The sequence below is a fragment of the Hipposideros armiger genome, unplaced genomic scaffold (assembly GCF_001890085.2).
Source record: "Hipposideros armiger isolate ML-2016 unplaced genomic scaffold, ASM189008v1 scaffold_365, whole genome shotgun sequence".
Classification (NCBI taxonomy): Eukaryota; Metazoa; Chordata; class Mammalia; order Chiroptera; family Hipposideridae; genus Hipposideros; species Hipposideros armiger.
Window position 1 is genome coordinate 959,393 of NW_017731715.1, and position 25,932 is coordinate 985,324.

The window sequence follows — 25,932 nt, forward strand, 5'->3', positions numbered from 1 at the left end:
GCAATGATGGTGCCAACTTGGGCCAGTGAAGCAACGTCCTCCACAACTAGACTGAAGAACAAAAGGACAGCAACTTGTCTGTTCCCCTTTCCCCGATTCCCCAGCACTGTTCCAATTCCCCCAATTCCCCAATAAAAATCTATAAAAAAATTGACTTCACTTATTCATTTTTATTGTATGTAAAATATTTACATAGTTCTCAAACCAAATATACAAGGCACAGTCATAGAAGTATGGCTACCATCTTTGTTTCTTTCAGCCTCTTGCCTCCCTATAAGTAATATTTTGTGTGTGGTTTATCATTTCAATATTTAGAAATATATAAGTATAGTCTTAAACCATGATACCATACTATTGGTACTTTTCTCACCTTACTTTTCTCATTAAAAAATAAATGCTAGAGATCAGTTTGTAATAGTACGTAGAAGTCTTCCTCATTTCTTCCTGTACTTGAATAGGACTCCCTCGTGTGGATGTACCATACTTGTGATTCATCCAGTGCCCTATTGATGGACATTTGGGGTGTTTCCAGTCTTTTGCTGTTCAAAGTAGTCTTTCCTCCGCGTACATCTTTTTCTTATTTTTGCTAGTACATCTTTGGCATAAATTCCTAGAAGGAGGAGTTGCTCTCTCAGTGAGCAAATATGCATGTATTTTATTTTGATATTGCCAAATTCTCCTCCATAGCGTTTACCACTGAGCATTTCCAACAGTAATGTATGAGTCACAGAGTATGTTGTCAAACTTTTGGATTTTTGTCAATCTGGTAGTTGAAAATAAGTTTCTTAACTTGAATTTCTCCTTGAAGTGAGGTTGTTTCTCACACAGACAAGAGCCAATTCTGTCCTCTTGACACAGTGCATCTCCATTAACACCCATAAAGCCCGGCCCACCCCTCACCCCCCACGCTCACACATCCCAATTTTTCTCCTATTTCTTGGGGTGCTGCTTTTTCATTTCCTTTTCTAGTTCCATTTCTGCTGTTTATTTCCTAAATATTCCTCTTTCTCTGAATTGTGTCTTAGCATTTCTTTTAAAATCCATGTCTTGGACTGTAATAATCATTGCTAGTCTGGCTGCTGCTAAGTGCATACCTGCAGCCTAGAGCTCTCCCTGTGCTTCAGTCCCACATATCAAACTGCCAATGAAGATTGTGAATAGTGCCTTCCAGTCACCTAAAATTCAACCTGTGCAGTGCTCTTCCCGCACGCGCCTTTCCCCTCGTGTTCTCCAGTGCAGTGAACGCTCCCACACATCTCCAGTTGCCACAGTCATTCAAATAATGTTTTTTCCTGATGACTTCCTCTCTCAAATGCTTCCTTGTATCGAATCAATGACCAATTTTTATGGCTTCCGCTTAAGTGGTTCCCAGATCCATCTACTTCTCTATCCCGCACTCCTGGTCTAAGCCATTCTCTTTCTTCCCCTGTAGTGACTGCACCTTCCTTCTAGGTGGTCTTTCCCTTGCTTGCTCCCAAACGCAGTCAGTATTACTTTTGAAAACACACATACTATAGGGCCGTTTACTAGCTTAAAAACCTCCAAATCTCAAAAAAAACCCCATCTCATTATAATTATTAGAATTGTTTGAATTCTTCAAGTATTATTTATATGTTTCAAAATAAATAAAATGGACCAGGAGAGAGCCTTAACTAGCTTTGAGGCAGATCGGGCTCACCAGCAGGCTGTACAGATTCCGGGGGCATTTGGAAGCGACTTGAGATTCCCTACAACTATCGCCGGGGAACAAAAACTGTCCTCCTTTGCCTGTGATTGCCTGAGAATGTCAGTCAAGGTGTTCTTACCTTTGTGGTCCACAGCTTGACGGTCCAGTCGAATGATGATGTGACAAACAGGTGTGAAAAGTCGATCGGGCCCACTGCCATGTGGCAGTTAATTCCTGTCACTGGCCCTTGGTGACCTTCGAAGACCTCACCGATACCGGCTTTGCTGCATGAAGACCACACATAAGCAGAGTTTCAGTGACCTTTGCAAAGCCGTGATCACTTTAAAAAAACAAACAAACTTGTCTCTGAATGATTACTTCTCCAAAATTTAGAATACCACTACACATGACCAGAAATGAAACCACTTTCATAGTTATCTTGAGAGAAATAAAATGCTAGACTATTTGGGGTAACTAAAAAACAATATGGGGTAATATAATCTTTTTAATCTTCAGAATTTAATATCAATTTCATCATTTAATCCTTTTTCAGGTGTTCCTCAAATTCTATCATCTTTCATGCAGTTAACTTTGATAGAAAATTATATACTCAGATCTCAGGAGCTTTTGTACATATAATAACACTATTCTATTGTTGTGATGACATTTTGTACATGTTCCATTTTAACTTCTTTTACAGAACCTATTGGCTATAAAGCTCTAAACATTCTTATATACATTCATTTATTCTTTCAAGGGAACTTCTTAAATTAGGTTGACATATTTGAAAATATAATACTTTGTGTAAACCCTTGCCACCATAAAATAATATGCATAATTTAAATGTAATATGGAGAAAATAATGTTTTCACTGAAAGCAAAAGACAAATTTACAAATCTACTAAACATAAATTTTATGAGCGCTGGTGCCTTGTTTCTTGTTGTCAAGTATTTAGCATATAGTAAGTGTTCAATAAATATTTGTTGAATAAAACAGCAAAGGAAAAGAGACAAACGTGCCTTTTTTCTAACAGAAGCATGTTTGAGAAATAGTGATACAAGTTTTAAAAGTTATCCACAGACATATGTTACGTATTTAATTGAGCTGGGATTATTTCCAGTCCCCACCCCTATCACACAATAGTCTGCATACCATCAGACCCAATTAGAAAACATAGCAAAATGCTATATGTAAAAAAACCCATATGCATGAGGTGATAAATATGACAAATACATAGGGATTGTGGAATCAAAATATTATGCCACTATGAGTAAAATTGAACTCAATTATTAAAACATTTGGGCTTCTGGAACACCAATAAATGTCAATGTGCTGAGCAAACTGAAATCACAAGCAAAGTTCTGCAGTGTGTATTCTGTATAACAGGCACTCAGAAATTATGCCCAGTGAAACTGCTACAGCAGTTCCACACGTGATCCTTTAAATTTGTTTTAATGAACACGAGGAACTGATCTTTGAAGCAGCCCCTGGTGAGATTCCAACTTGCTCTTAACAGCATCCTGAAAGAATTTATAGGGTGCAAAATGAGAACTTTGTTTAATTTATGGAAGTAGATTTGCACCTTCTCCATGTTAGGTGAAAAGTAGAAATCCCCTGCCTCTCCCCCATATCCCTATATGACCCATTAAAAATTACTACAAAGTCAAATGTTGGGTACTTCACAACTTTACTGAGACCTGTATTTTATATTTCAGATGGATGGACCAATATAAAAGCATAACAAAGAACGTTGTAAAAAGATTCATGACGTGTACCATAGATACCCTTCTTTTGAACTACAGTGCATATTCTGATGGTGCTTGAAAAGGACAATAGCCACAGGACAAGAATATTCATCATGTAAAAGGTTATTCACAATACAGAATAAATAAATCTGAAAGTTATCAATGAACATGTTCTGCAGCCTTCACAGATAATTAAGGTCCTGGATTAAGTCAATTGAACTTATGCTCTGTTGATTGTAACAAAGGTATAGATAAAGCTTTGACTCCACATTTGGCTCAATGCACTCCGTGCTCTCTCATGCCACTTGTGGCATTCTATCTATATCGCAGATATTTGTGTGTTTACTTTTCCCACCATTATTAGTTTCCTGAAGCTGGGAGCCAGGTCTCAATGATGTCTGCATGCCTGGCAGCATCTAGCAGTGCACTTTGTCAAAGTGGGTGTGCAGTGAATGTTTGCATGAATGAGCAACTTTATCAGATCTTTTCATGCTTTGATAAGACATTTAATGCATAGTTTTAGCCAGTTTTTATGAAGTAGGACCACTGGGCACGAAACTATGAGGCATATTTTCCTAGTCACCTTTAAATCATGTGATCAGGGAAAGTACTGCTTGTTCCTATGGATGGAACAGTAGGAATAGCACAGCTCATAGTGTGTGAAGGGAAAAACCACAGAGCTGGGCCATGGACGCTTACTGCTTCTACAAATCACAAAAACACAAGAGTGTGATCTTGCAACAATCTGTGGTTCCTCATTATATCTAAATAGCCTAGGATGAGTACAAGAGATGAAAAATCAATTTAATTAGAACTACTGAAGTGAAATAGAAATTAAGCACCAAGGTGAACACAGTGAACCTTTCAAAAGATGCGAGGCTGTTCGTTAAATCTTACATGCAATTTTACAATTTAATCCAAATTATTGGATTCTACTTTATCCTGATGGTTTTCCAGGGGGCATTTGCCAATCTCTCAATCAAGTCAGGTTTCTTATCACCTGGAAACTTCACAGTGGCTTGTGTATCTCATACTATTACAACCTCTCTGATGGGAGAAAGGGCCCTGGGCATTTTTCTATATTATTTGGATATTCTTTATTTCCCACATTGATTAGATTTTGAATTCCTCATTTATTATGTGCCAGGCACTGGAGAGGGAATCAATGATAAAATGGAAATAGTTTAGTAAGTAAAAAATGGTAGATAAATGAGTAGTTGAAATGTTACTGCTTGTAGAGAAGCATATATAAAAATATGTGAAATAGCAAACCTATCTGACAGCCTTCGTCCTAACCCATTTATTGTGCTTTAATTTTCTCCATGGTATGTATCATCATAAACCATATCTTCACTTGTATATTAGTTTGCTGTCTTTCACCCTCAACCAGAATATCAACTCCAGGTCTATTTTGGTCCTGCTATACCCTTATGATGTGATAGTGCCTGGCACATGATATGTTTTAGTAAATATCCTTTGGAAGAAGGAATGAATAAAGGAATGAAAATTCTATGGAAACCTAAAGGAGGGAATGGTTTTCTTTGCCCAACAGAGACTGGGGAGGCTTCAATGTGGAATGGGCTCTGTGCTGGCTTTTGGAAGATGAGGAATTAACCAGGTCAAGAAGAGAGACATGCCAGACCAGGCGGGAGAAATCGAGTGTACAAACTCATGGTGGGATAAACAATATTTGGGGACTGCTATCCCTGCTAGGTGTGTGGCTGGAGGCTGCAGGAAGGCTGAGGCTAGAAAGAGGCAGAGAGTCCAAGGGTCTTATACGATATGCTAAGAACCTGGGACTTTTTTACTCAAGGCAGTGTGAACCCTTAAAGGGCTACAAATTGGCTAATGACCAGAGCACATGGATGCTATAAGATAATGAAGCCTTGAGGTGGTGCTTTGCAATTCTTCGGAAATGCTTTTCTCATAATGCAAGGTGGTTATAATCCAGAATGCGATAACAGACTTTCCAAAATGGGGAAAACGTCATCGGTAAGAAAACAGAAAATCACCTTCCATGACGACAGGCCGTATAGACTGTGCCCTCCTCACTGCCAACCACGAAGTTATTGACGTCTCCCGTCGGGAAAGCCATTCCGGTAACAGCCACGGGCTTGGACTTATTGTACACCAGCTCCATGCTCTCCTACCAAAACACGGGTGGTTACATTCCCTCTGTCAACTCCTTGCCATGCCAAAGATAGCACGGAAAAATCATTTGGCTAAATCGTCTGTTTGCTTTTCACACAGCGTTACAAAAGACCCCGGCTGTGCCAGAAACCACGCTTTACTGCCCCTGACATTCGTGCTTCTGTGTATCTGTGGTTTCAAGCCGGCTGGATTTCATCAGCCTGTGCTGCCGCGTCTTAAGTCAGGCAGAGATGACAGGTGAGAATTTTGAAACTAATGGTGCAGAAACTAAAGATAATACTGTAATGGTTACACTTGTCAGCCCCAGGCTTTAATAAAACACACAATACCCTTGTATTTACAAACATTTTCAAAATCAATTGTTCATGAGAACACACATGTATTAATATCAGATGTACTAAGCACATTTGTCAAAGCAGGAGTGTATGTCCTCCATGAACTAAAACCAAAAAGTTGTCACTCAGGTCATAAAACGCAGATTTCAACAGAGACTAGATTTCACCAAGGGCAGCCGCACGCTGTATACGCCTGCAAAGAACGGTGTTTAAATAAATCTTTAAAATAGTAAACGAGAGCCTTTATTTTACCTAAAATGATTTTCAAAATCAGGAATTAAAGTGCATTGTAAAGAACAGCCTGCTGAATTAAATTTAATGACAGTGAAGAGTAATTAAGTATAACAGGCGTCCCTGAATATTTTTGGCTATTTACATTAAATAGCCTACTTTGCGCACCTGAAATAATTAAAAAAAAATCATTCCAGGGGATCATGTCACTATAGTTGCTTGAGAATTTAGTCTTTTTTGTGCAAAACAAATCGGGTCATCCCAGCCAAGGAGCCAAGGAGTCCATAAATCAGAAGCGCATGCTCAGAGTCTGGGTAGCACAGTCCCCGTGGTCATGAGACATGCTTGCACTACGTGAGATCCACACAGAGTGAACGCATCAGTGAGGGAACGTTAGGACAATATAATACAGAAAAGTGGACTATCCAAGAATTTGCTCCATGGATAAAAATTAGCAGTGGGAAGGCACTGTCTCTTGGTCACCCACTTGGGACAGAGAGGGCAGGGCAACTATTGAGTGCTCCCACATCTGCCTGCCATCCAAAGTCATGCCATGAAACCCTCAATCTGTGTATACAAACAGCAGTCTGCAGGCATGCTAAAACTAATAAAAATGGTCTCGTATCCCTTGTATGGCTTATTTTAACCTAAACAAATACACATTTAATCAGCAAAATGGGGAATTCAAAATTCTTAATTAGAGGGTTCACTCTGTTATCTGTAATCTTCATGCTTTTGAAAGAAAACACCATATTGCTGAGAATTTTAAGACAGAGCCATAAAACACTCACACACAACTCCTGACTTGTATAATGTTAAAAATCAGCAAAAATAGAGGAACTTACATTGTAAGGAGCTTAGTAGCTCTCTCTTCTCCCCCCACTACAATTATAAAAAGAACTTATTTAGTCTTAGCATTATCTACATCTGTATATTGTGGAGACTTATAGGAGATGCCTTACATCTCCACATTTTCTTATTTATCTTGTTTCCACATTTCTTTATGTATCTTGAAACTTCAATGTCTTCTAAAATTGTGAGAGAAACATTCTTGGGTCATTATTCCAGGAAAGGGAATAGGAATGTTAAAACAGAAAGTTGTCTCCTAGATAACTTTAACAATTTTCTTGATATTTCCTCACATTTTTGTCAAAGGCTATATAGCAACAAGCTCTTCTGTGTTTTCAGTGGAAGACAGTGAAGTACTTTTCCCCCCACAAAGAAATGTGGACATCGTGTGTACACATGTGTGTTTGTGTGTGTAGGTATGTGTCTTCCTGTGTGTATGTTATTCTAAGGCTTCCTCCCAATGGTCTCTTGCACTTCTGCCCCTTTGTTTGGTTCTCATTACTGCAATCACTACTGGCTTGGAAACTTTGGAGCGTTTTCATTTTTCACTTCTCATCTGTTGAGCAAGGAATGGCAGAAGCCACACCAACAAACATTCCAGAGGAGAAAACAGATGGTTCGGCAATTTCCTCATACACACAGGCAGTCGTCTGGGCTACGGACACAAGCAAGGGCTTGGGTTTCTGTTTTGCTAAGATACCTCTTCTCCAAGGCAAGTCCCCATCAGGGATGGCTCTGTGGCGCTCCTCGTTTGTATCTGTTTAACAATGCTGGAGGGCAAGTACAATTCATACCACAGGCAACTTCCATAATTACTATGCTTTAAGATGGATTATTTCATTTTCACTTGAAACTGACCTAAGGATTAACGTATTACAGTAATTACATGATTTGTGGTAAAGGAAATGGGTTTTGGCTTCAAGAGGAGACTGCTGAAAGCAAGCCCCACTCTTTCAAGTGCATCCATTGGTTTTAGCTCCTATAGGATGTGAGCGTTTGGCTTTTAGGAACTATATTCCATTAGGCAGGTATCGCTTTTAACCAGGATGCTCTTCTGTGTAGGGGAAAACAAACCCACCTGTGGAGTTGAGAGCATGTCCAGGCTCCAGGAACACATTTTACCATCAGTAGAGACAGTGATGAGGTTATGGGCATTCTGGGTCCCAACAACATTTACACAGTATACGGGATGCTGCAAAAACATAAACATGGAGGATCAGACACTGATCCAAGAGGAAATACTTACATTTGAGTGTTAAACACATTCCTCCAAAACAAGGATTAAAGAGTGACATAATCCTACACTAATACAAGCCTAGGGTCATTTGCCACTTTTGATTTGAACCTGATTTCTTTCTAAAAGCTCTGGCAGCAACACATAGCAGTGGAAGTACAAAGCCTCACCTCGCTCCGTCAGATGCTGTGCAGTGGAGCTGAAGGAAGCGAGCGCAAATGAGGACTGGTGAGCAGAAGCCGTGCAGGGAGATGAATCTGGATGATTTGAATGAGTCTCCACTGCCTAGTTTGGCTTATAAACTCACCATGAGTGATGGAAAAAGCCAGTCTTCAAAAGGGTAGAACTATTGACTTTTGGAAGGAATACATGTTACTAAATCTGGACTTTAAGGCATTATGGTCACATTGCCAAACATTTGTTAACATTCTTTATAAAACGTGGTTAATATTCATCAGCCTCTTTAATTTGAGGGAGAGATGTTGGTGGTGGAAATTATTGGCACAATGCACCTAGTGAGATAAAATTAGGTTCTTTTATGTTACTGCAAAATCTAGGATAATGATAGATTTATTTTTTAAAATATCATTTGGGGTAGTATGGAGGCTTAGACTTGGCTAGGGCCTTGAGAAAGGTCATTTATACATCCCAGGAATTGTAAGCAAGATGCTCTTTCTATCATAACTCTAGGAGGTTATCCCGCTCTGTACAATCCTAAATGGTAGGCTAAAATCATTTGCAGCTGCACATTAAATACTAAGTGGAAGGTTAGCATAAGCAGAACCTAGCAGTAATTTGGGTTAGATTTCAGGCAGCTTAGCCATCAGTGGCCAAACCACAACTTAGCTGATGCTTCTCTGTGCAAATAGCTTACAGTCTAAGTCTTAGTCTTGATGAGTTACTGTCCATAATACCTAGCCACAATGACAATGAAACAATCTTTAATATTGGAAAGTTGATATTATATAAAGGATGGTTCCCAAACTATTATTATCATATAAACTCCTGGTCAGAAAGAACCATAATAATCATCTAGGGCAGCTGTTCATGTGCCTCTACCAAGAGGTGGTCCAAACTCTGATTATCAAACACCTTTCTTAAGGGTAGCCAGTTTTAGCACTAATTCCCGGGGCATTCTTCCTTCCACCAATGGGGATAAAGAAAGCTCAAGGAGGTACTTGCTGTGCGGTGCCCTCTGGGATCATACAGATCAAGTCAAAACAATATTTAGGCTGTTGTTGTATTACCCCTCCTCCCCCCATCCCCTGTCTTGTCTTCCTCAGACTAATCATCGCCAATTCCTTCAACTGTTCCTTCAATATCTGGTTTTCAATACCTTCCCCATCCTGTTCACTCTCTTTTGAACATGCTACATTTTTGTCTGAGTTCCTCTTAACACTGAAGTTCTAAGAATAAAACATAACTATATCTACCTATATTCTTTTTAAAGTTTTATTTATTTATTTCAAATTTATTTTTTTTCCAATTATGGTTGACATTCAATATTATTTTATATTAGTTTCAGGCGTGCAGCATAGTGGTTGGACATTTATATAATTTTTGCAGTGGTCCCCCCGATTAGTCTAGCACCCACCTGGCACTATACATAGTTGTTGCAACATGTTTGTTCCTTTATTTTGTTATTTAGATTCCACATGCAAGTGAGATCATATGATATTTGCTTTTGCAGTCTGACTTATTACACTTACATAATACTATCTAGGTTCACCCATGTTGTTGAAAATGGTAAGATTTCATTCTTTTTTATGGCCAAGCAATATCCCATTGTGTATATGTACCACATCTTCTTTATCCAACTGTCTATTGATGGGCTGCTTCCATATCTTGGCTATTGTAAATCTATCTATCTATATTCTGACCACGAGGTTCTAGAAACCCAAGGAGTGTAGAATTGTCATGAGATTAAAATATTCCTGTGTTAATGCACCCTAAAATTACATTTGCTTTTTTGACACTCGCATCACCTCTTTTACCCATGCTGATGGACAGTCAACTAAGTCTTTATGTCTTTTTCACCATGTTCCTACAGAAACTTTTAAATGAATTGGCTTTAGTGGATCTGGACATTCAGAGATCTGAAACTAAATGTTATCCTGATTGGGTCTCTGAATAGTAAGAGGACTAACTGGTGGTGGGACTGTGGACAATGCTTTTTCCCCAGTCTCTGGGGTATGTGGGACCTGTAGCAGTGTGCAAACTCAAGCATTCAAAGCTCTGCATTAAAATCAAGTGGAAAAATGGATGAAACAAATTCTCATGTAAAAACAGCAGACTCAGTAAAACTGAAGAATGGGAAAGTAAGGTCCAAACGTTGTTATGGACATGAAGTCTACCCAGTATTTTCCAGCAAGAGTCCAGTGGAGTTTCTTTGTTAACCACTGACACAAATCACCAAGACTTGAATGGACTGGGACTCCTATGGGTGAGTATAGTAGGGAAAGAGGGCATCTAGAAGAATGCAAAGAGCCAAATGCCTAGAGAAGGAATGTGTGTGGTAGCCCTTCCCTGGCTTTAATCAGTACTACTGGCCTGTGCTTTCATGAGTAATAAAACTCAGTTGAAAAGAAAAGAGAGAGATGTAAAGAAACCAGAACAGAAGCGGACACGTGGGCATGCCTATTCATACACAGACACAAACATACACAACTCTACTTAATGGAAAGAAAAAAGCGACAGTACAGCTCATTTTTCCAGGGTAGATGCCAGATTGTTTTTATTTATTCTAGGGATAAACTTACTGTGTGGCAGAAGGGTTTTGCTTTAATTAGAATTTCCTGTTGTCCCAAATGCATATGTGTGGTGGGTGTGAAAGGAAATTAGTTAGTAATCTGTGGTGGGCCTCTTTTCCCTTAACCACTTTTGATCCTGGTACCAATCAACCGGGCATTAGTGAGTTGAAAGAGAGTCACAAATTGGACCGTGCTCTATTTTAGCTATGGATTCAACAAAACCCAGCAAGAGGGAAAAAAAAAAGTTTTTTCTTTCTAACAGAAATAATGTCACTCTGTGTGATAATCATCATATTTTAGTGTGAGGATCACAGCCTAAATTATTTGAAAAAGAAAGATGAACTCTTTGGAAGAGCCTATGGGTTTCAATTCTCCCCCCAAAACTTCTTGCTAAATAGTCTAACGTTTGGATTTATACTTTTTTGAGATTTCAGAAGGTATGCTCACAAACACGCCAGATACATCCACGGAGCCAAGAAGCGGTTTCACACTGCTTCAGCCAACACCTGCGCCAAGCCCACCTTCTCCTGGGTCACAATTTTCTGTTATTAGTTTGGAGAAATGGGGGCGGCATGAGCAATTTCCCCAGATTCCCACAAACTAGTTTTACCTGCATGTGTCATAGGCCCAAGTCAATCAGAATTAAGGCTGACTTGGTATTTGTCATTTCCCATTGTCAATCTTACCAGAGTGGAAGCATTTTCCTCTTCATGGTCTAGCTAAAACAGCTAGCAGCCCTTTTTTAAAGCTAGCGTGGTTTCCAGGCCAGCAGATGAAACAAAGGAGGCAACTACATTAAGGAAATTGAAACAATAGTAGAGCTGTTTCCTTGGGCATAATTTGGGCATTTCAGAGAATGAACATCAGTTACCCTGAATGTCAAGGTAGCAAGGATTGATGGAGGCATGCCTGTCTTCTCATTCCTCCTCACAATTGCTAAACACACCTGTCATTCTCTTAAAGGAAATGACAGAGTCGTTGTCTTCCAAACACTATACTGAACCTCTTCTGCTAAATTATGGGTAATGGTTTTGAGATGTTGACTTTTAACCTTAGGGATTATATTGTCACTGTAGACTTTACCACTGAGACTTACACCATGCATTCCAGAATTTAAAGTCATAGCAACTCTCTCTAATCACAACTGAAAAAGGCCTGTTGGCAAAAGTCTCATGTACCATCCCGAGACATGAAATGCTTACCCTTCATGGTCTGTTTGAAAATGTTTCCACCTTATAATGTAAATGTGAAGGGTTTCTTTCGGAAACCAATCTCACAGGTACCTCTTCCAAAGTTTCTCCCTGTATCAATTTTTAGTTTTAATCCATCATCACTGGTGGCCTTTGAGACCTCCAAAGAGAGCCTTCATATGTGCTAAAATTTGTAGAATATTAAGAGATTTCTCTAAACCCAGCACTTCTTCCACCTACTTTTCACTCAGTCAGGATACAATTGCTCTAAATTAGATACTTCCAACCTGGAGTTACTGACAGCATTGTCCTTTTGTCAGTGATCCCTTCTTTCAGGGCTTGGATGGCTGACAGGGATGTGACAAATGCTTTACTTACTGTGTGTGCAGCGGCTGACAAGGGCGTCCGCTGCACCGGCGTCCTTCGATGACTGCGATTATCCCACAGGACAATCTGGCCTGAGTAAGTCCCACCAACCACCAAGTTGGGATGGAAACGCGCAAAGCAGACTGACATCACAGAGGACTGCGAAGAAAAAGGGGAGAGAGGCGCGCTGTTCAATGCTTGGAGAAGGTTTGTATTTTCCTGAAGAGAAAACAGTTCATCACATAAACTCAACATGCCCTGGAAAATATAAAGCAATTGTTCGGTACATACTTTGTACAGACACAGACGTTCCCTTGAGAGGGTGGCCAACGGTTACCCCTTGAAACTTGAAATGTGAAGTCCTGGTCATGTCATCAAGTAGGTATAAAACCTATCTGATGTTCATCATTGTTTTACGGTCTGGAAAGTTTGGTTTATGGACAGTTCCCGTTTCCCAATAAAATGGTATCAGAGCTAATGTTAATTCTCCACTGAAGTCTTTACAAAACAATTGATTGGAGGCCATGGCCACATCAAGTTATACTATGCACAGTGCTGGCAAGGCTTTGAAAACTGTGAGATGGGGTGCTTTTTTGTTTTGTTTTGTTGGCTTTATGTAGACTTCTAGGAAGTGTACTGATCTCAGACTGATCCAACTGGTTCCTCCTCAAATTCCCTTGCCTCCCAAGAGCATTCTTCTGACCTTTATCCTGCCCACTTCAGACAATTCTTAATGTTATTCTTTGCCTATTTTAACAAACAGTCAGAAACGGATTTCAGTCCAACTCTGCCATGGCCTGTCATAGCATCATAAATGTGGTTTCTGAGATTCCACAAAAGACTACTGGGCACTACATGTTATGGGAAATTACTTAGCTGAGACAGAACCATGATATACTTACAATCAGATAAGTTGGCTGTTCCACATCTGCTAAGAAGTCCATTTTGATTTCTGTAGTGCTTTCCATGTTTGTGTTTATATGCAGAAGTAAATGTTTTCAATAACTACATTTCATCTCTTTATTTAAATTTAGTAAATGATCTTATGTATAGGTAAGGCATAGTACCAGGCATGACAGGAATACAAAGGTAGTCCCTGCCCTCAATAAACTTGTGCCCTGGAAAAAGAAACTAAAAGGCACGCAGGCAGATGAATAGAGCTGCTGTAGTCCATATACGCTAGTCCATGCTTCTGTATGAAATACAAAAAGGTGCCTCTCTACATAGGCATAGTCACGTGGGTGGGTGTAAGCCTTGGCAAGAGGAGGGTCATTTTTGTCTCACTCGTCCCTGGGGCTTGACATCCTGCAAGTGTGCAGGGCACAACTTGTGCACACAAGTAGCAGCCTCGAATGTGGTACTGTGCTGTGACTAAAACATAAGAGCACGTTTGTGTATGTATGTGTGTGTGTGTGTGTCTTGTGTGTGTGATGGGGGAAGATTTGCTTTAACGAATAAGGGTGAGAAAAGAGGAGAGTGGAAAGGGTGGAATGGTTAGAGAGACCCCATGAAAGGAATGTATCACCCGTTGGAGTATATATAGAACATTTAGCAAGTGGAGAGCGGAAGAGGCTGGCATTCCTGAGAGATGGGTAACAGGAAGAAGAAGCTGGAGGCACCAAAAACAGAGGCTGGTGAATAGCCCACAAACTGGTTTGGCTGGAAAAGAGCCTTCATGGAAGAGGCAGGTAGGAGGACATGTGGCTGAAGAGGTCGCCTGGCAGGCACTGTTTGGATGTTTTCCTGTGGGCAACAGTGAGAAATCGCAGCTTTCTGAGCAGTAAAGTGAGACGATCAACGGTTGTAATTGATAAGCCAGAAAAGTAGTGATTGAAAAAAAAAAGTATGACCCTTTCTGAGTGGGAAGCAAAACATCCATTTCTAAAAAAAGTCAGACCTACTATCAGCTTCAGGCTTTCTAGTCAGAAACAGTCTCAGATACTCTGAGGTAGAATAAAGAATGTGGACTATTTTTCAGTGTCATGTTTTCCTAGTTTGAATGATTTTCAGTTCCAATTCCTTGAACACAATTCAATGGAGAACATGCAAGTGCCCCAATCTGGTTCTCATAAAGTTCAAGAATAACTCTCAATAATGATACTGAATTAAAGAAAAAGAAAATAATGCCGGTCAGCTTCTTGTTTTACACATCCCACAGAAACGATGCTTAGTTTTCAATTGATGAAATTCTTATGTTGTTTGAGCTATGTTTGAAACATTTTTGTTAAAGCTCAGAAACACTTAAAATTATCCAGGTGGTATCAACAGTTGAATTTACCAAAGCTCCAATCAATATGGATAAAGGAATGTCATTAACTTAGAAAAATCCAGAATTCAACCACTTGATTGCTTTCGTGTTTCAGTTAAATCCCAGCAAATGTTGCTCCAAACCTTGCAGTTTGTTGAGAGACTAGAGAAAAATAAACAGTGGGGGTATTGCTACAAAACTGAAACACAAAGTTGACAATCTACTAGATTCCAGCCGCACAAAGGGGAACCCTAATTCCTGTTTTTCATTCATTCATTTGTTTATTCTTCACTCATTCATTCGTTCATCAAACACCTAGTGCTCACTTACTACTCACCATATCATTTCAAAAAATCTTAAGTGTCACAGAAAACCCCCATCAAATTCAGAATTCTATTTGCATTTGATAAAAAGTCAAATTAATGCTAAAAAAGAGAAACAACGCCTTGGAGCGTCAGAGTTCTGCCACCCCAGGCAACTCTGTTTTGCTGCAAACCAATCTTTACAATATCTCCATGAGGAATAGAGCAGACATACTTATTTTTAGTTTACATTTGAGAGATTAGAAACGGAGGAATAGTTATGATTCATCAATTTCACTTATTTTTTTTTAAGCTCAGTGCATTAGTTATAGTACTATAGAATATATATAAAGGTTGAAAACAGATCTCCAGGGTCGGCCATTTGAAATATTATCATTCATATGGAAACATGAAGGCAGTATGATCTCAACTATCTAGATGTAAAGGTAGAATTTGTTCGTTTCTTGAGATGTTTTTAAGTACCCTGATGTTTGATGTAATAGTAGCAAACATTTAGATGATTGAATTTTTTAATTTTTCATCCAAATGTTTAGGTTCCTTTTGAATAGTAGTCACCCAACTACAGCCCTGACAGAGAAAGCTCCTTCAGATTTGGGAAGTATGCATCAACCCCTCAGGAGTCAAGTGTCTTGAGAACCCCCCTACCCCCCGAAACCTCCTGCTGTTCATACAGCTACTGATCTAATTGTTGTTGCCAATTGTCATGGAATTTATAGACTGTCAGCATAAAGAGCAAAGAATGATATCATCCTGTCAGTTACATCTATTCAGTAAAGAATAAAAAAGCATTCCAGAAAAATTGATTGACAGTACTAAAATATGTGGTTTTCTGTTGGTCTCATTTTTAACAGTACATTTTCTGAAGACATCTGTTATGAAAAATATCAACAGCATTAATGTTGTTTCTTAAAAAAAGTCATCACTTTTTGATGCATTTAATATTTTGTATTAATTCAGTTATTCAGTGTCATAATAAAGCATTATTAAATTATATGATTAATACAATTTAGACAAAATTAATCAGAAACAAGAAGTGTGCCTACCTTGCTATTCTTGGCTCTATATTACAGCGGTTCTCAACCTGTGGGTCGCGACCCCTTTGGGGGTCGACGACCCTTTCACAGGGTCGCCGGGTACTCGTATGTGGGCGTATCTGCATGTGGACCTGGAGACGGATAGAGGAGCGGTGTCTCGGTTCCTAAGACCATCGAAAATATGTGTTTTCCGATTGTCTTAGGCAACCCCTGTGAAAGGTTGAGAACCGCCGCTCTATAAGAATGTATCTACATAGATACTTTTGTACTTTAAACTTTGTACCTATTTTATTCTTTAAAAATTAGGGACTGAATTATTTTGAGAAATAATGTATGGCCTTTAAACATTCAAATCAAGTAGTTCACACGAGTGGAAAAATAATGATGAAGTTGGCCAGAATTTCTGGATGTTGCTAAATTGTTTAATCAAATTAAGCTTTCCTGATACTACAGTAGATTTCTGTTTCTACAAGGCTAGTGATTTCATGGAATTGGCCATGATGGTAAAATCAGGGGCCCAGAAATGTAGTTTTATAGTTAAAAGCTTGATGTAAGGCTGGTGAGCCTGACCGATGACATTCCAATACAGGTAACACAGAGGCTGTATTGCAGGAGGAACCACCATTTCTAACAGGACAGCATCACATTTTGATTATTTGCATACCATAGTTTCCCCAAACCAGGACAAGCAAGGTTTTGAGACAAAGTTTTGAGGATCAGTCCATTTCTATTGACCATTTCGGGTATGCCCTGCAGACGCAGAAGCCCAGAGGCTCCAGAGGAAGCTTGGTTTATGTTTTTAATCTTGAGCAGCCATCCCTGCAAAGGCGGCGCTTCTCTTTATCCATATTGCCACATGTCCGCTTGAGCACGAGCTGACCCACTATACAGGGTTCCACACCCTCATCATTTATTTCGGGATAAGGCAGTTTATTTTACCCCATTCACCGAGGGAGTTCCACAGAGACGAGACGGGTGGAGACTCCATTTTGAATGTCTCCTTCAGCTCACTGCACTCCACTGCATTCAATTCCAGTCAGCCCCAATCCCTACTTAAGTGGCTGTGGGGGCTGTTTTCTATTTTACAGAGCTAATCCAGGCCAGCTTAGGGATGGTACTTCCCCTTAACCACAGAGCCAGATGCCTAGGACAAACAGCCTTTGGTCATTGCTGGCTGGGTAGCTCGTCCCCTGTGTTCATATTTGATCTGGTTTGTCCTTCTGTGTGTGGCACTCTGCCCACTCCCCAGCCACCATGCCTGGGTGGGAGGGATAGGGGTTCTGCATTCAAAAGCATCTCCTATTTCAAGTACCATCTCTTCTGGGGAGAGGCTGGTCCCCAGGGAGGGAACGGCCATATTGTTGCCATATGCTGTTTAATGGTGGCTGACATTTTATTTGCCTAAAAGCAAATGCTTAACTGTCAGAGGCAGACAGATCAGATGCTTCTGGCTACTAGTGAGCTAGTATATATTTCTGCAAGTACCTAAGAAAACCACAAAGATATTTCTTTTGTTAATGGAAACACATGTAATTGGAGAACACTGCTGTCAAAAACCCTCTTACAGGCAATCACACAGCACCAGGCATCTGACTACATGCAAGGTGTAAAGGTGGTAAAGCCAAGACATGAGTCATGAGCCGGGCACTTAACTTTAACTGAGATGAACGGAAAGGGTCTTGTTTCCTTTGCCTAAGTTGCTATCCCAGGGTGCACATGTCATTCTTCTAAACTCTAAGAGTGACCATCTACTGAAAGTTATCACCCCATTAGTAATGGGGTGCCCAGGAGCAAAGATTGCATTCATTGGCTTGCTATTTCTTGACTGAGTTTGGATTAAAAAAGAAAAAAAGAAAAGCAGCTGACTCTAAAATTTGATTTCCCAAAGATTAGAAACCACTCATGCTGATGACTTTTCTTAGAATCCCTTGAATTTTCATGCCTTTCAGTATTGAGGCTCTATCATGTGCCTAGACCTACGCAATAAGAATAAAAAAGTTAGCACAAACCACAATGAGATGCCACTTCACATCCATTAGGATGGCTATAATTTTCAAATGTTTACATGTCCATTATACCTCAGGAAAGCCGGGGAAGAAAATAAAAAATGGAAAATAACTCGTGTTGCTGAGGACATGGAGAAACTGGAATGCTGGTAGGAATGTAAAAGGAGGCAGCAAGTTTGGAAAACAGTTCCTGAAAAAGTTAAACGTAAAGTTAATATACGACCTGGCAATTCCACTCCTAGGTTTATACCCAAGATAACTGAAAATATATAACTACACAAAAACTGGTACATGAATATGCATAACAGCATTATTGGTAGTAGCCAAAAAGTTGAAACAACCCAAATATCTATCAACTGAGGAACAGATTAACAAATATATTTTATTGTATAGATTAAAAATGTGGTAAATCCATACAATGGACTATTATTCATCAATAAAAAAGATCCCAGTACTGCTACATGCTATAACATGCATGAAACTTGAATACGCTAAGTAAAACAAGTCACAAAAGGCCACATATTGTATGATTCCATTGATATGAAATGTCCAGAATAGGCAAATCCATAGAGGCAGGAAGTAGCTTAGTGGTTGCTCAGGGATGGGTGTCGAGGGGAGAATGGAAAACGACTAATAATGGATATGGCGTTAATTTTGGGGGGTAATAGTGGGTTGTCGGAAAAGTCATGACGCATTTTTGCAACGGAAAACATAGAAAAATGCGTCATGACTTTTCCGACAACCCAATAAAAATGTTCTGTAGTTAGAGAGTGGTGATGGTTCACAACTTGGTGAATACACTAAAAAACACTGAATTATACAATTTAAAAGGGTGAATTTTATGGTATATGAATTATATCTCGTTTTTTAAAAAAAGTTAGTGTGCAGACATGGCTCTGATCACATGGAGTTTACCAACCTTGTTTCTTATCTTCAGCACAACTGTGTGAACCATTTTGATCACTCTTCCCTCAAAAAATTATTCAATCCTCTTTACTTGCCCCTGAAGATCCTCTGCTCCCCAAGAGGCACTGAGGTAGAAAGGGAAGGTTGACACACTTGAAGTCCCTAGAGCTGACTTCCTGCTTTGACATCTACTAGCTGTGTGAATCTTCTAAGCCTTAACGTTTTTGGGTGCAAATTTTCAAGTTATTTATTTAAAAAAATAATGATGACATACATATAACATAAAATTTACCGTCTTAACCATTTTTAAGTACACAGTTCAGTGGCATTAAGCATATTCACATTATTGTACAACCATCACCACCATCCATCTCCAGAACTTTTTCATCTTCCCCGGCTGAAACTCCGTACCCATTAAACACTAACTCCCCATTCCCACGCTCTCTCAGCCCTGGGCTACCACCATTGTGCTTTCTGTCTATATGAATTTGACTACTCTAGGAACCTCATATAAACAGAATCATATAGTATTTGTCCTTTTGTGACTGCTTTATTTCACTTAGCGTGATGTCCTAAAGGTGTTAGTCACTACACCCATGTGGTACTACAAGTATTTCAAGATCCATGTTGTAGCATGTATCAGAATTTCCTTTCTTTTTAAGGCTGAATAATATTCCACCATATGTATATACCACATTTTGTTTACCCATTCATCTATCAAGGGACACTTGTGTTGCTTCCACTTTTTGGCTATTGTGAATAATGTTGCTATTAATATGGGTGTACAAATATCTCTTCAAGACCCTGCCTTCAATTATTTTGGGTATATACATGTAAGTGTAATTGCTGGATTATATTCTTTTTAATTTTTATTTTATTATTATTATTATTATTATTATTATTATTATTATTATTATGAAATTGGGATGGGAACAGCGCTGGGGAATTGGGGGAAGGGAAACAGACAAGTTGCTGTCCTTTTGTTCTTCAGTCTAGTTGTGGAGGACGTTGCTTCACTGGCCCAAGTTGGCACCATCATTGCGCTCTTCCTGGGCGAGACACATCAGTCGCCGGCTTCTGGACGGCCACTCACGCTGGCTGCTGGCTACACACGGTGGCCCATGGCAACCCACTGCAGCAGGGGCTGCAGCCTACGCCCTCGCCAGCGACTCACGGCAGCCCAGCTCCAGGTTGAGCTGTTGTTCAGCATCTTAGCTGTAGAGGGCAGTGTCACTGGCCCTCATATGTGGGATCCGAACCGGGGCCCTCTGGCATCCCAAGCCAGCTCTTAACCATCGCGCCACTTGGTCGGCCCAGTTTTTAATTTTTTGAGGAACTGCCACAGCGATTTCTATGGTGGCTGTACCATTTCACATTCCTACCAGCAATACACAAAGGTTCCAATTTCCCCACGTGCTTACTAACATTTGTTATTTTCTGCCTTATTTTTTTCACTTCCTAGTTGGTGTGAGGTGTCTAAGCCTGGATTTTCAATTCATAGTAGGAGCGTTGTAACTCTTGCACTGCCGGCAAACAGGGCCTTTTCTTTGCCTCTTTTCCCTGGAACTGTTGAAAGATTTGACTTAAGTAATACAGTTTAAAGACTGGTAAACAATATGCTCCCATATAGACTTAGAAATGACTACGTCATAATTTGAAGACACATTTCCAGAGAAAATGAAGGCCCAGGGGACTCCTCATTTTGCTCAACAAATCCTTCCTAATCAATTCTATTAGTAATGCTTGGTCCTGCCTTGATGATCGGGGTCAAGAAACCCCTAGAAGTGTTACTACACCTTTTGTTAATGTTTTAACTCTTTGGAGTCTTATTTTTGACAACCTTCCTCTGCTGTCTGGGACACTGATTCTCTCTCTGGTTTTACAGATCCTCGTGCTTCATTATACTCCTGTTGTTGATGGCAATTCCCAGTCCTGACATTTACTGACCTTAGAAAATGAGTTAGAGGAGGAAGAGGAAATAGTGCAAAGTCAGCCCCAGAAATAACTGTGCAGTAAAAGCCAAGACTAGAGTCATGCCATTATTATTCATATACATACTCATACTGCAAGCACTGCCAATTTAGGGGAATTTAGGCTCTAAAGCACAGTTGGTAGTCCCTTCAGAGCACGTACTTTTGAACACAACAAAATTCTAAGGCAATGCGATAATTTGCACACTAATTATAGGGAGTCTCCCGAATTTTTTTTTATACCATATTTCACACCTTGAAGCAGAGCTGGAACCTACTTATCTGTGATGTGATTTTACATCTGATTACTGATTCACCCTTTACAGGTGCATGGACCCCTCAAACTATCTAAATCAGTGTTACTCCAAATTTGTACCGTAGCATTATCTGAGGAGCTTTTAAAAATCCCCCAAAGCTCAAGCCATATTCCATAACAATCAAATGAGAATTTCTGGGATAGGACCCAAGGCATCAATATTTTCAAAAATTCCATAGGAAATTCCCATGTGCAGTCAAATGAAAAGTACTGTTTTACATAAATGATTCTCAAACTTATCTGAACAGAAGTAGCTCTTAGAGAGTTTATTAAAAACACAGATTCCTCTTCAAAAAATTAAAAATAGTACGGCCATATAACCCAGCAATTCCACTTCTGGGTATTTATCAAAGAAAACAAAAACACTAATTCGAAAAGATATATGCAGCCTTATGTTCATTACAGCATTGTTTACAATAGCCAAGATATGGAAGCAATATAGTCCATCGATAGATGAACAGATAAAGAATGTCACTCGCACTCACACACACACACACACAATGGAATATTACTCAGCAATAAAAAGGGATAACATTGTTCCATTTATGAAAATAGGATGGACCTAAAGGGCATTATGCTAAGTCAGAGCAAAACAAGTACTGTAGGATTTCATGTATATGTGGAATCTAAAAACAACAACAAAAAAAACAGAAACAAATTCATAGATACAGAGAACAAACTGATGGTTGCCAGAGGGGAGGGGGGTAGGGTGATGAGTGAAAAAAGTGAAGAAGAATAAGAGGTACAAACTTCCATTTATAAAATAAATAAGCCATGGGGATGTGGTGTACAGATAAAGAATATAATCAATTATACCATAGTAACTTTGCATGGTGACAGATGGTTACTAAACTTATGGTGATCACAGCGTTAGGTATATAACTGTCAAATCACTATGCTATAGACCTGAAACCAATATAATATTGTATGTTAGCTATACTTTAATTAAAAAAAACCAAAACTGATTCCTAAATGCCAGCCTGGATCTACTGAATCAAAATTTTAAAGAGACCCAGTGGTCTGTGTATTTAATAAGCACCCTGCTGCTTTGAATCACTGAGAAATTTGGAGAACCCAGTTCTAAAACAACGAATTAGAGTACAGCCCAAAGTCACGGTGAGATGAATGTCCTTTTCCATCAATGTAGGCTATGCCTGCGATGTTTCCTTCATGGGGTCATGTGCCATTTTCACAATGTGCCCAGCTGAGACAAACACGATACAATATATGTTCCCCTGCTACGGCATGCCATTGCTCCATTTCCTTCCATTTTATGTGCTAGTTTTACATCTCTCCTTGCTTTCCTTCCCTTCCTAAATGATCAGGCTCTTAGGAAATGATCAACGAAAGGATAGTGAGGGTTTAGGTCCCCACTTCCCATTAGCATCAATCTCCAGGCTCACACTGAACACTTGAGAGTTTTCCTGATTATTATTAAGAGGGTTAATGATCATTATCACTGTCACACTAGGTTACCTGGTTATTCACTTGTGGGGGGTGTTCCAAAAATTTTGAGTGCCTACTGAGTGCCCAACATGCTGTATACATCACTACATCAGTTAGTTCTACTAGGTGGATAATTTTGACTCCATTTTTTCAGATTAGGAAACCCAGGCTCAGGCAAGTTAAGCCACAAGCTTACGAGCAAATGACTAAGTGGTTAAGCCCAGATTTCAACAAAGGCCTGACTGAGTTAGAAACCTTGCATCAGTTGAGTGCAGGTGCATTTTCTCATTGAGGCCACACTTGGGACTTCATGCTGTGGGACTGGTAATCACAGACTAAACCTCATGCATCCCCACATGGTAAGGTGGGCTTTGGGCTTCCTGCCCGCTACAGTGGCCTTGGCATTGCATCGCCAACCCATCTCCAGTTGAACTTATTCTGTTGCAGGTGTAGAAATCGATCACCTGACAGCTCCTAGCCTACCAGTTCTGACAGGTGACAACAGAGCTAATTAGTACCAATTGTGGTGATATTTACCACGAGGTGGATACTTCCTGCTGAGAACTGATTGAGACAATTATTTCATGGGAGTCTACTGAACAGTTAGCAGCTGGAAACCAATTGGGTCAGCACTGACAAGCTCTGCATTTATTGTCACTTCTTTGGGAGAAAATGCTTTGTTTTCATCATGTCACTATGCAACCAAACGAAAAATGCCATTTCAGTACAACGAGTTTTTTTCAAATGACTGTTTATCCCCCTAAATGATTATGTGAACTGTTATTAATTATTAAGGGAAGAGAAGAGTTACTCTGTGGTTTAACAAACAAAAGATACTTCCTACTTAGAGACACAGGCATAGGACCTGGGAAACGGTCTTTTAACTCAGAAAATATGAAATAATATGCATAAATATTTAAAGTAGGTTCATTAGGAGATAGAATCATCTTGGACAACATAGTGACATTTTGGAAATTGAAGAAAAGGATGGCCTTTAGGAAAAAGGATGGTGTTTAGGAAAAAGTTAAAAAACCAACCATCAATGAAAATCTTTAGGTGCATTCCATCCTCACCTGTACCTGAGGAGTCTCTTAAAATGCAAGACGCATACTAAAAATTCAAGGTGAAAATGAGAAGTTTACAAGCACACAAAAAAATATTTTGCTACATTCCAGCTAAAAACTACCCAACAGCAAAGTGAAGAATCTTGGTAAGAAGTTCTTCAAAATGCAAAAGGAAAAGTGGCTCTTACTCTTATTTCATCCTCACAGCTAGTAAGTTCTGTAAAGAAATCTGCACAAAAACTATTTTTTATTTAATAAACTTTTTATAACAGTTTTAGATTTGCAGAAAAGTTGTGAAGATAGTACCATTCCCCTATACCTCATTCCCTGTTTACCATATTGGTAACATCTTCCTTATTATGGCATTAGTATAGTGCATTGGTTACAACTGGTGAACCAATATTGACCCACTTACTGAAGCCCATACTTTATTCAGATGTTCTTAGTTTTCACCCAATGTCCTTTTTACCTCCCAGGATCTCATCTAGAACACCACATTACATTTAGTCATCATGTGTCTAGTTTTCCCTAGGCTATGACAATATCTCAGACTTCCCTTGTTTTTGATGATCTTAACTGTTTTGGGGTGTACTGGTGACCAGGTCTTTCCTAGAATGTCCCTCAGCTTGGGTTTGATTTTTTTCTTTTGATTAGGCCTAGGAAGAGATATTTTTAGGTCTTACAAAACATTTGGACAAAAAAAAAATCCAAGATTTGAGGTGAATAGGTGAAAGGAGATAACACACACACACACACACACACACACACAATTTTTATAAATTTGTTTATTCTAAAACTTCACTATGAATTAAGCAAGGTGGGATATGCCATCATATCTGACAATAATGCTCACTGAAACATGTTCAGGTCAAAGAAGCACTTTCAGTGTAGACTTCCAATCCTTTACTAACCCTTTAGTGTCTCTTTTTAAAATAAATACGAAACCCAGGTTGTTATGCCTAGGCTGCAATAGAGATGTGGTGCTAGCTGAAAGCAAACTTTCACTTTATAAAAAAAACTTTCACTTTATAAAAAAGGAAGACATGAATATATGGGCTGTTTTATATGTTAAAAAGCATCAGCTTTCTTCAAATCAAACGTCTAAATCCTGCTTAATTGAAAAAAAAAAGGAAGTTGGTATTTGGATATGGCATGTGTTGACATTCAACCCTTTGATTTACGTGAGTATGGACTTGAGTGAACAGATTATTTAAGAGAGAAGAAAAAATGTTCCAATTTGACAGGAAAGAGTGTAGGCAGTATTAACTCCACTTCTTGTTAAAACATGAAGGATTAATAGAAAAAGGGAGGGAAGAACTGTGAATGTCTCCAGTTTACTGTCTTCACAACTGCTTGGGGTTTCTGAGAATGGCTCACCCAAACCACATGAAAGTGACGCTAAGGGATTCAGCCACACGACTTCTCTAAATCAAGGACTGAGACTGCTTCACTTTTTACCATCAAACCATCTTACTTGAAGTGTAGCCACAAATGAAATTTATTTTTTATTGAAAAAGTACTAAGTCCTTGCAAAGGGGGCAAACACAGCATTCAGAAACACGGGTCCCACCCCAGCTCTCTGCCTTGATAGACAAGCCATGTAAAAAAAAAAAAAAAAGAGCCAGCTTCTTAGTCTATGAGTTCTTCCTTGGCTATGTAAAAAAGGCAATAATGGGTTTCAGTTACAGAATCCAATAGAATATAGTTATCAGGTATTTGTGCTTACAAACACAACAATAAATAAGCGAATCAGATTCAGAACTGTTGTACTGACAAGACTGTCTAAACACAATTGTACAATAGACAGATCTGTGTCTTGCTTTATGGGCAATTTCTTTCCGAATTTGTAGGGTTCAGGTTTTGTGCTTGAGGAGGTAGGAAGGGGAGGAAGAACATGCAGTCTCCATATGTCATTCAACAACCCCCTGCTGATAAAACAAATCTACATCCGTAGGGTCCACCCAAAGAGTCATGGAATAGCCCACATTAGATCACTACCAAGCCATTTAGGTCAGAAATTACAGGGGGACCATTAAAAAAAAAAAACCAACCTAAAGTATTCCACGACGCATAGACTCTTCACTATTTTTTTTTTTTTTTT

The 25,932-nt window shown here is 39.3% G+C and overlaps 1 protein-coding gene across 1 annotated transcript in view; it reads right to left on the reverse strand.

The window, feature by feature from the left end:
* The window catches only part of DYNC1I1 (dynein cytoplasmic 1 intermediate chain 1), a 314,035-nt gene that overhangs the window by 55,423 nt on the left and 232,680 nt on the right, over positions 1–25,932 (reverse strand). Inside the window, exons 11-14 of the mRNA XM_019662070.1 lie at positions 12,531–12,677; positions 8,057–8,170; positions 5,425–5,558; positions 1,806–1,950 (exon numbers count right to left, since the gene is read on the reverse strand). Coding sequence (XP_019517615.1) covers positions 1,806–1,950; positions 5,425–5,558; positions 8,057–8,170; positions 12,531–12,677 — 540 coding nt within the window. The remainder of the gene's footprint in view (positions 1–1,805; positions 1,951–5,424; positions 5,559–8,056; positions 8,171–12,530; positions 12,678–25,932) is intronic.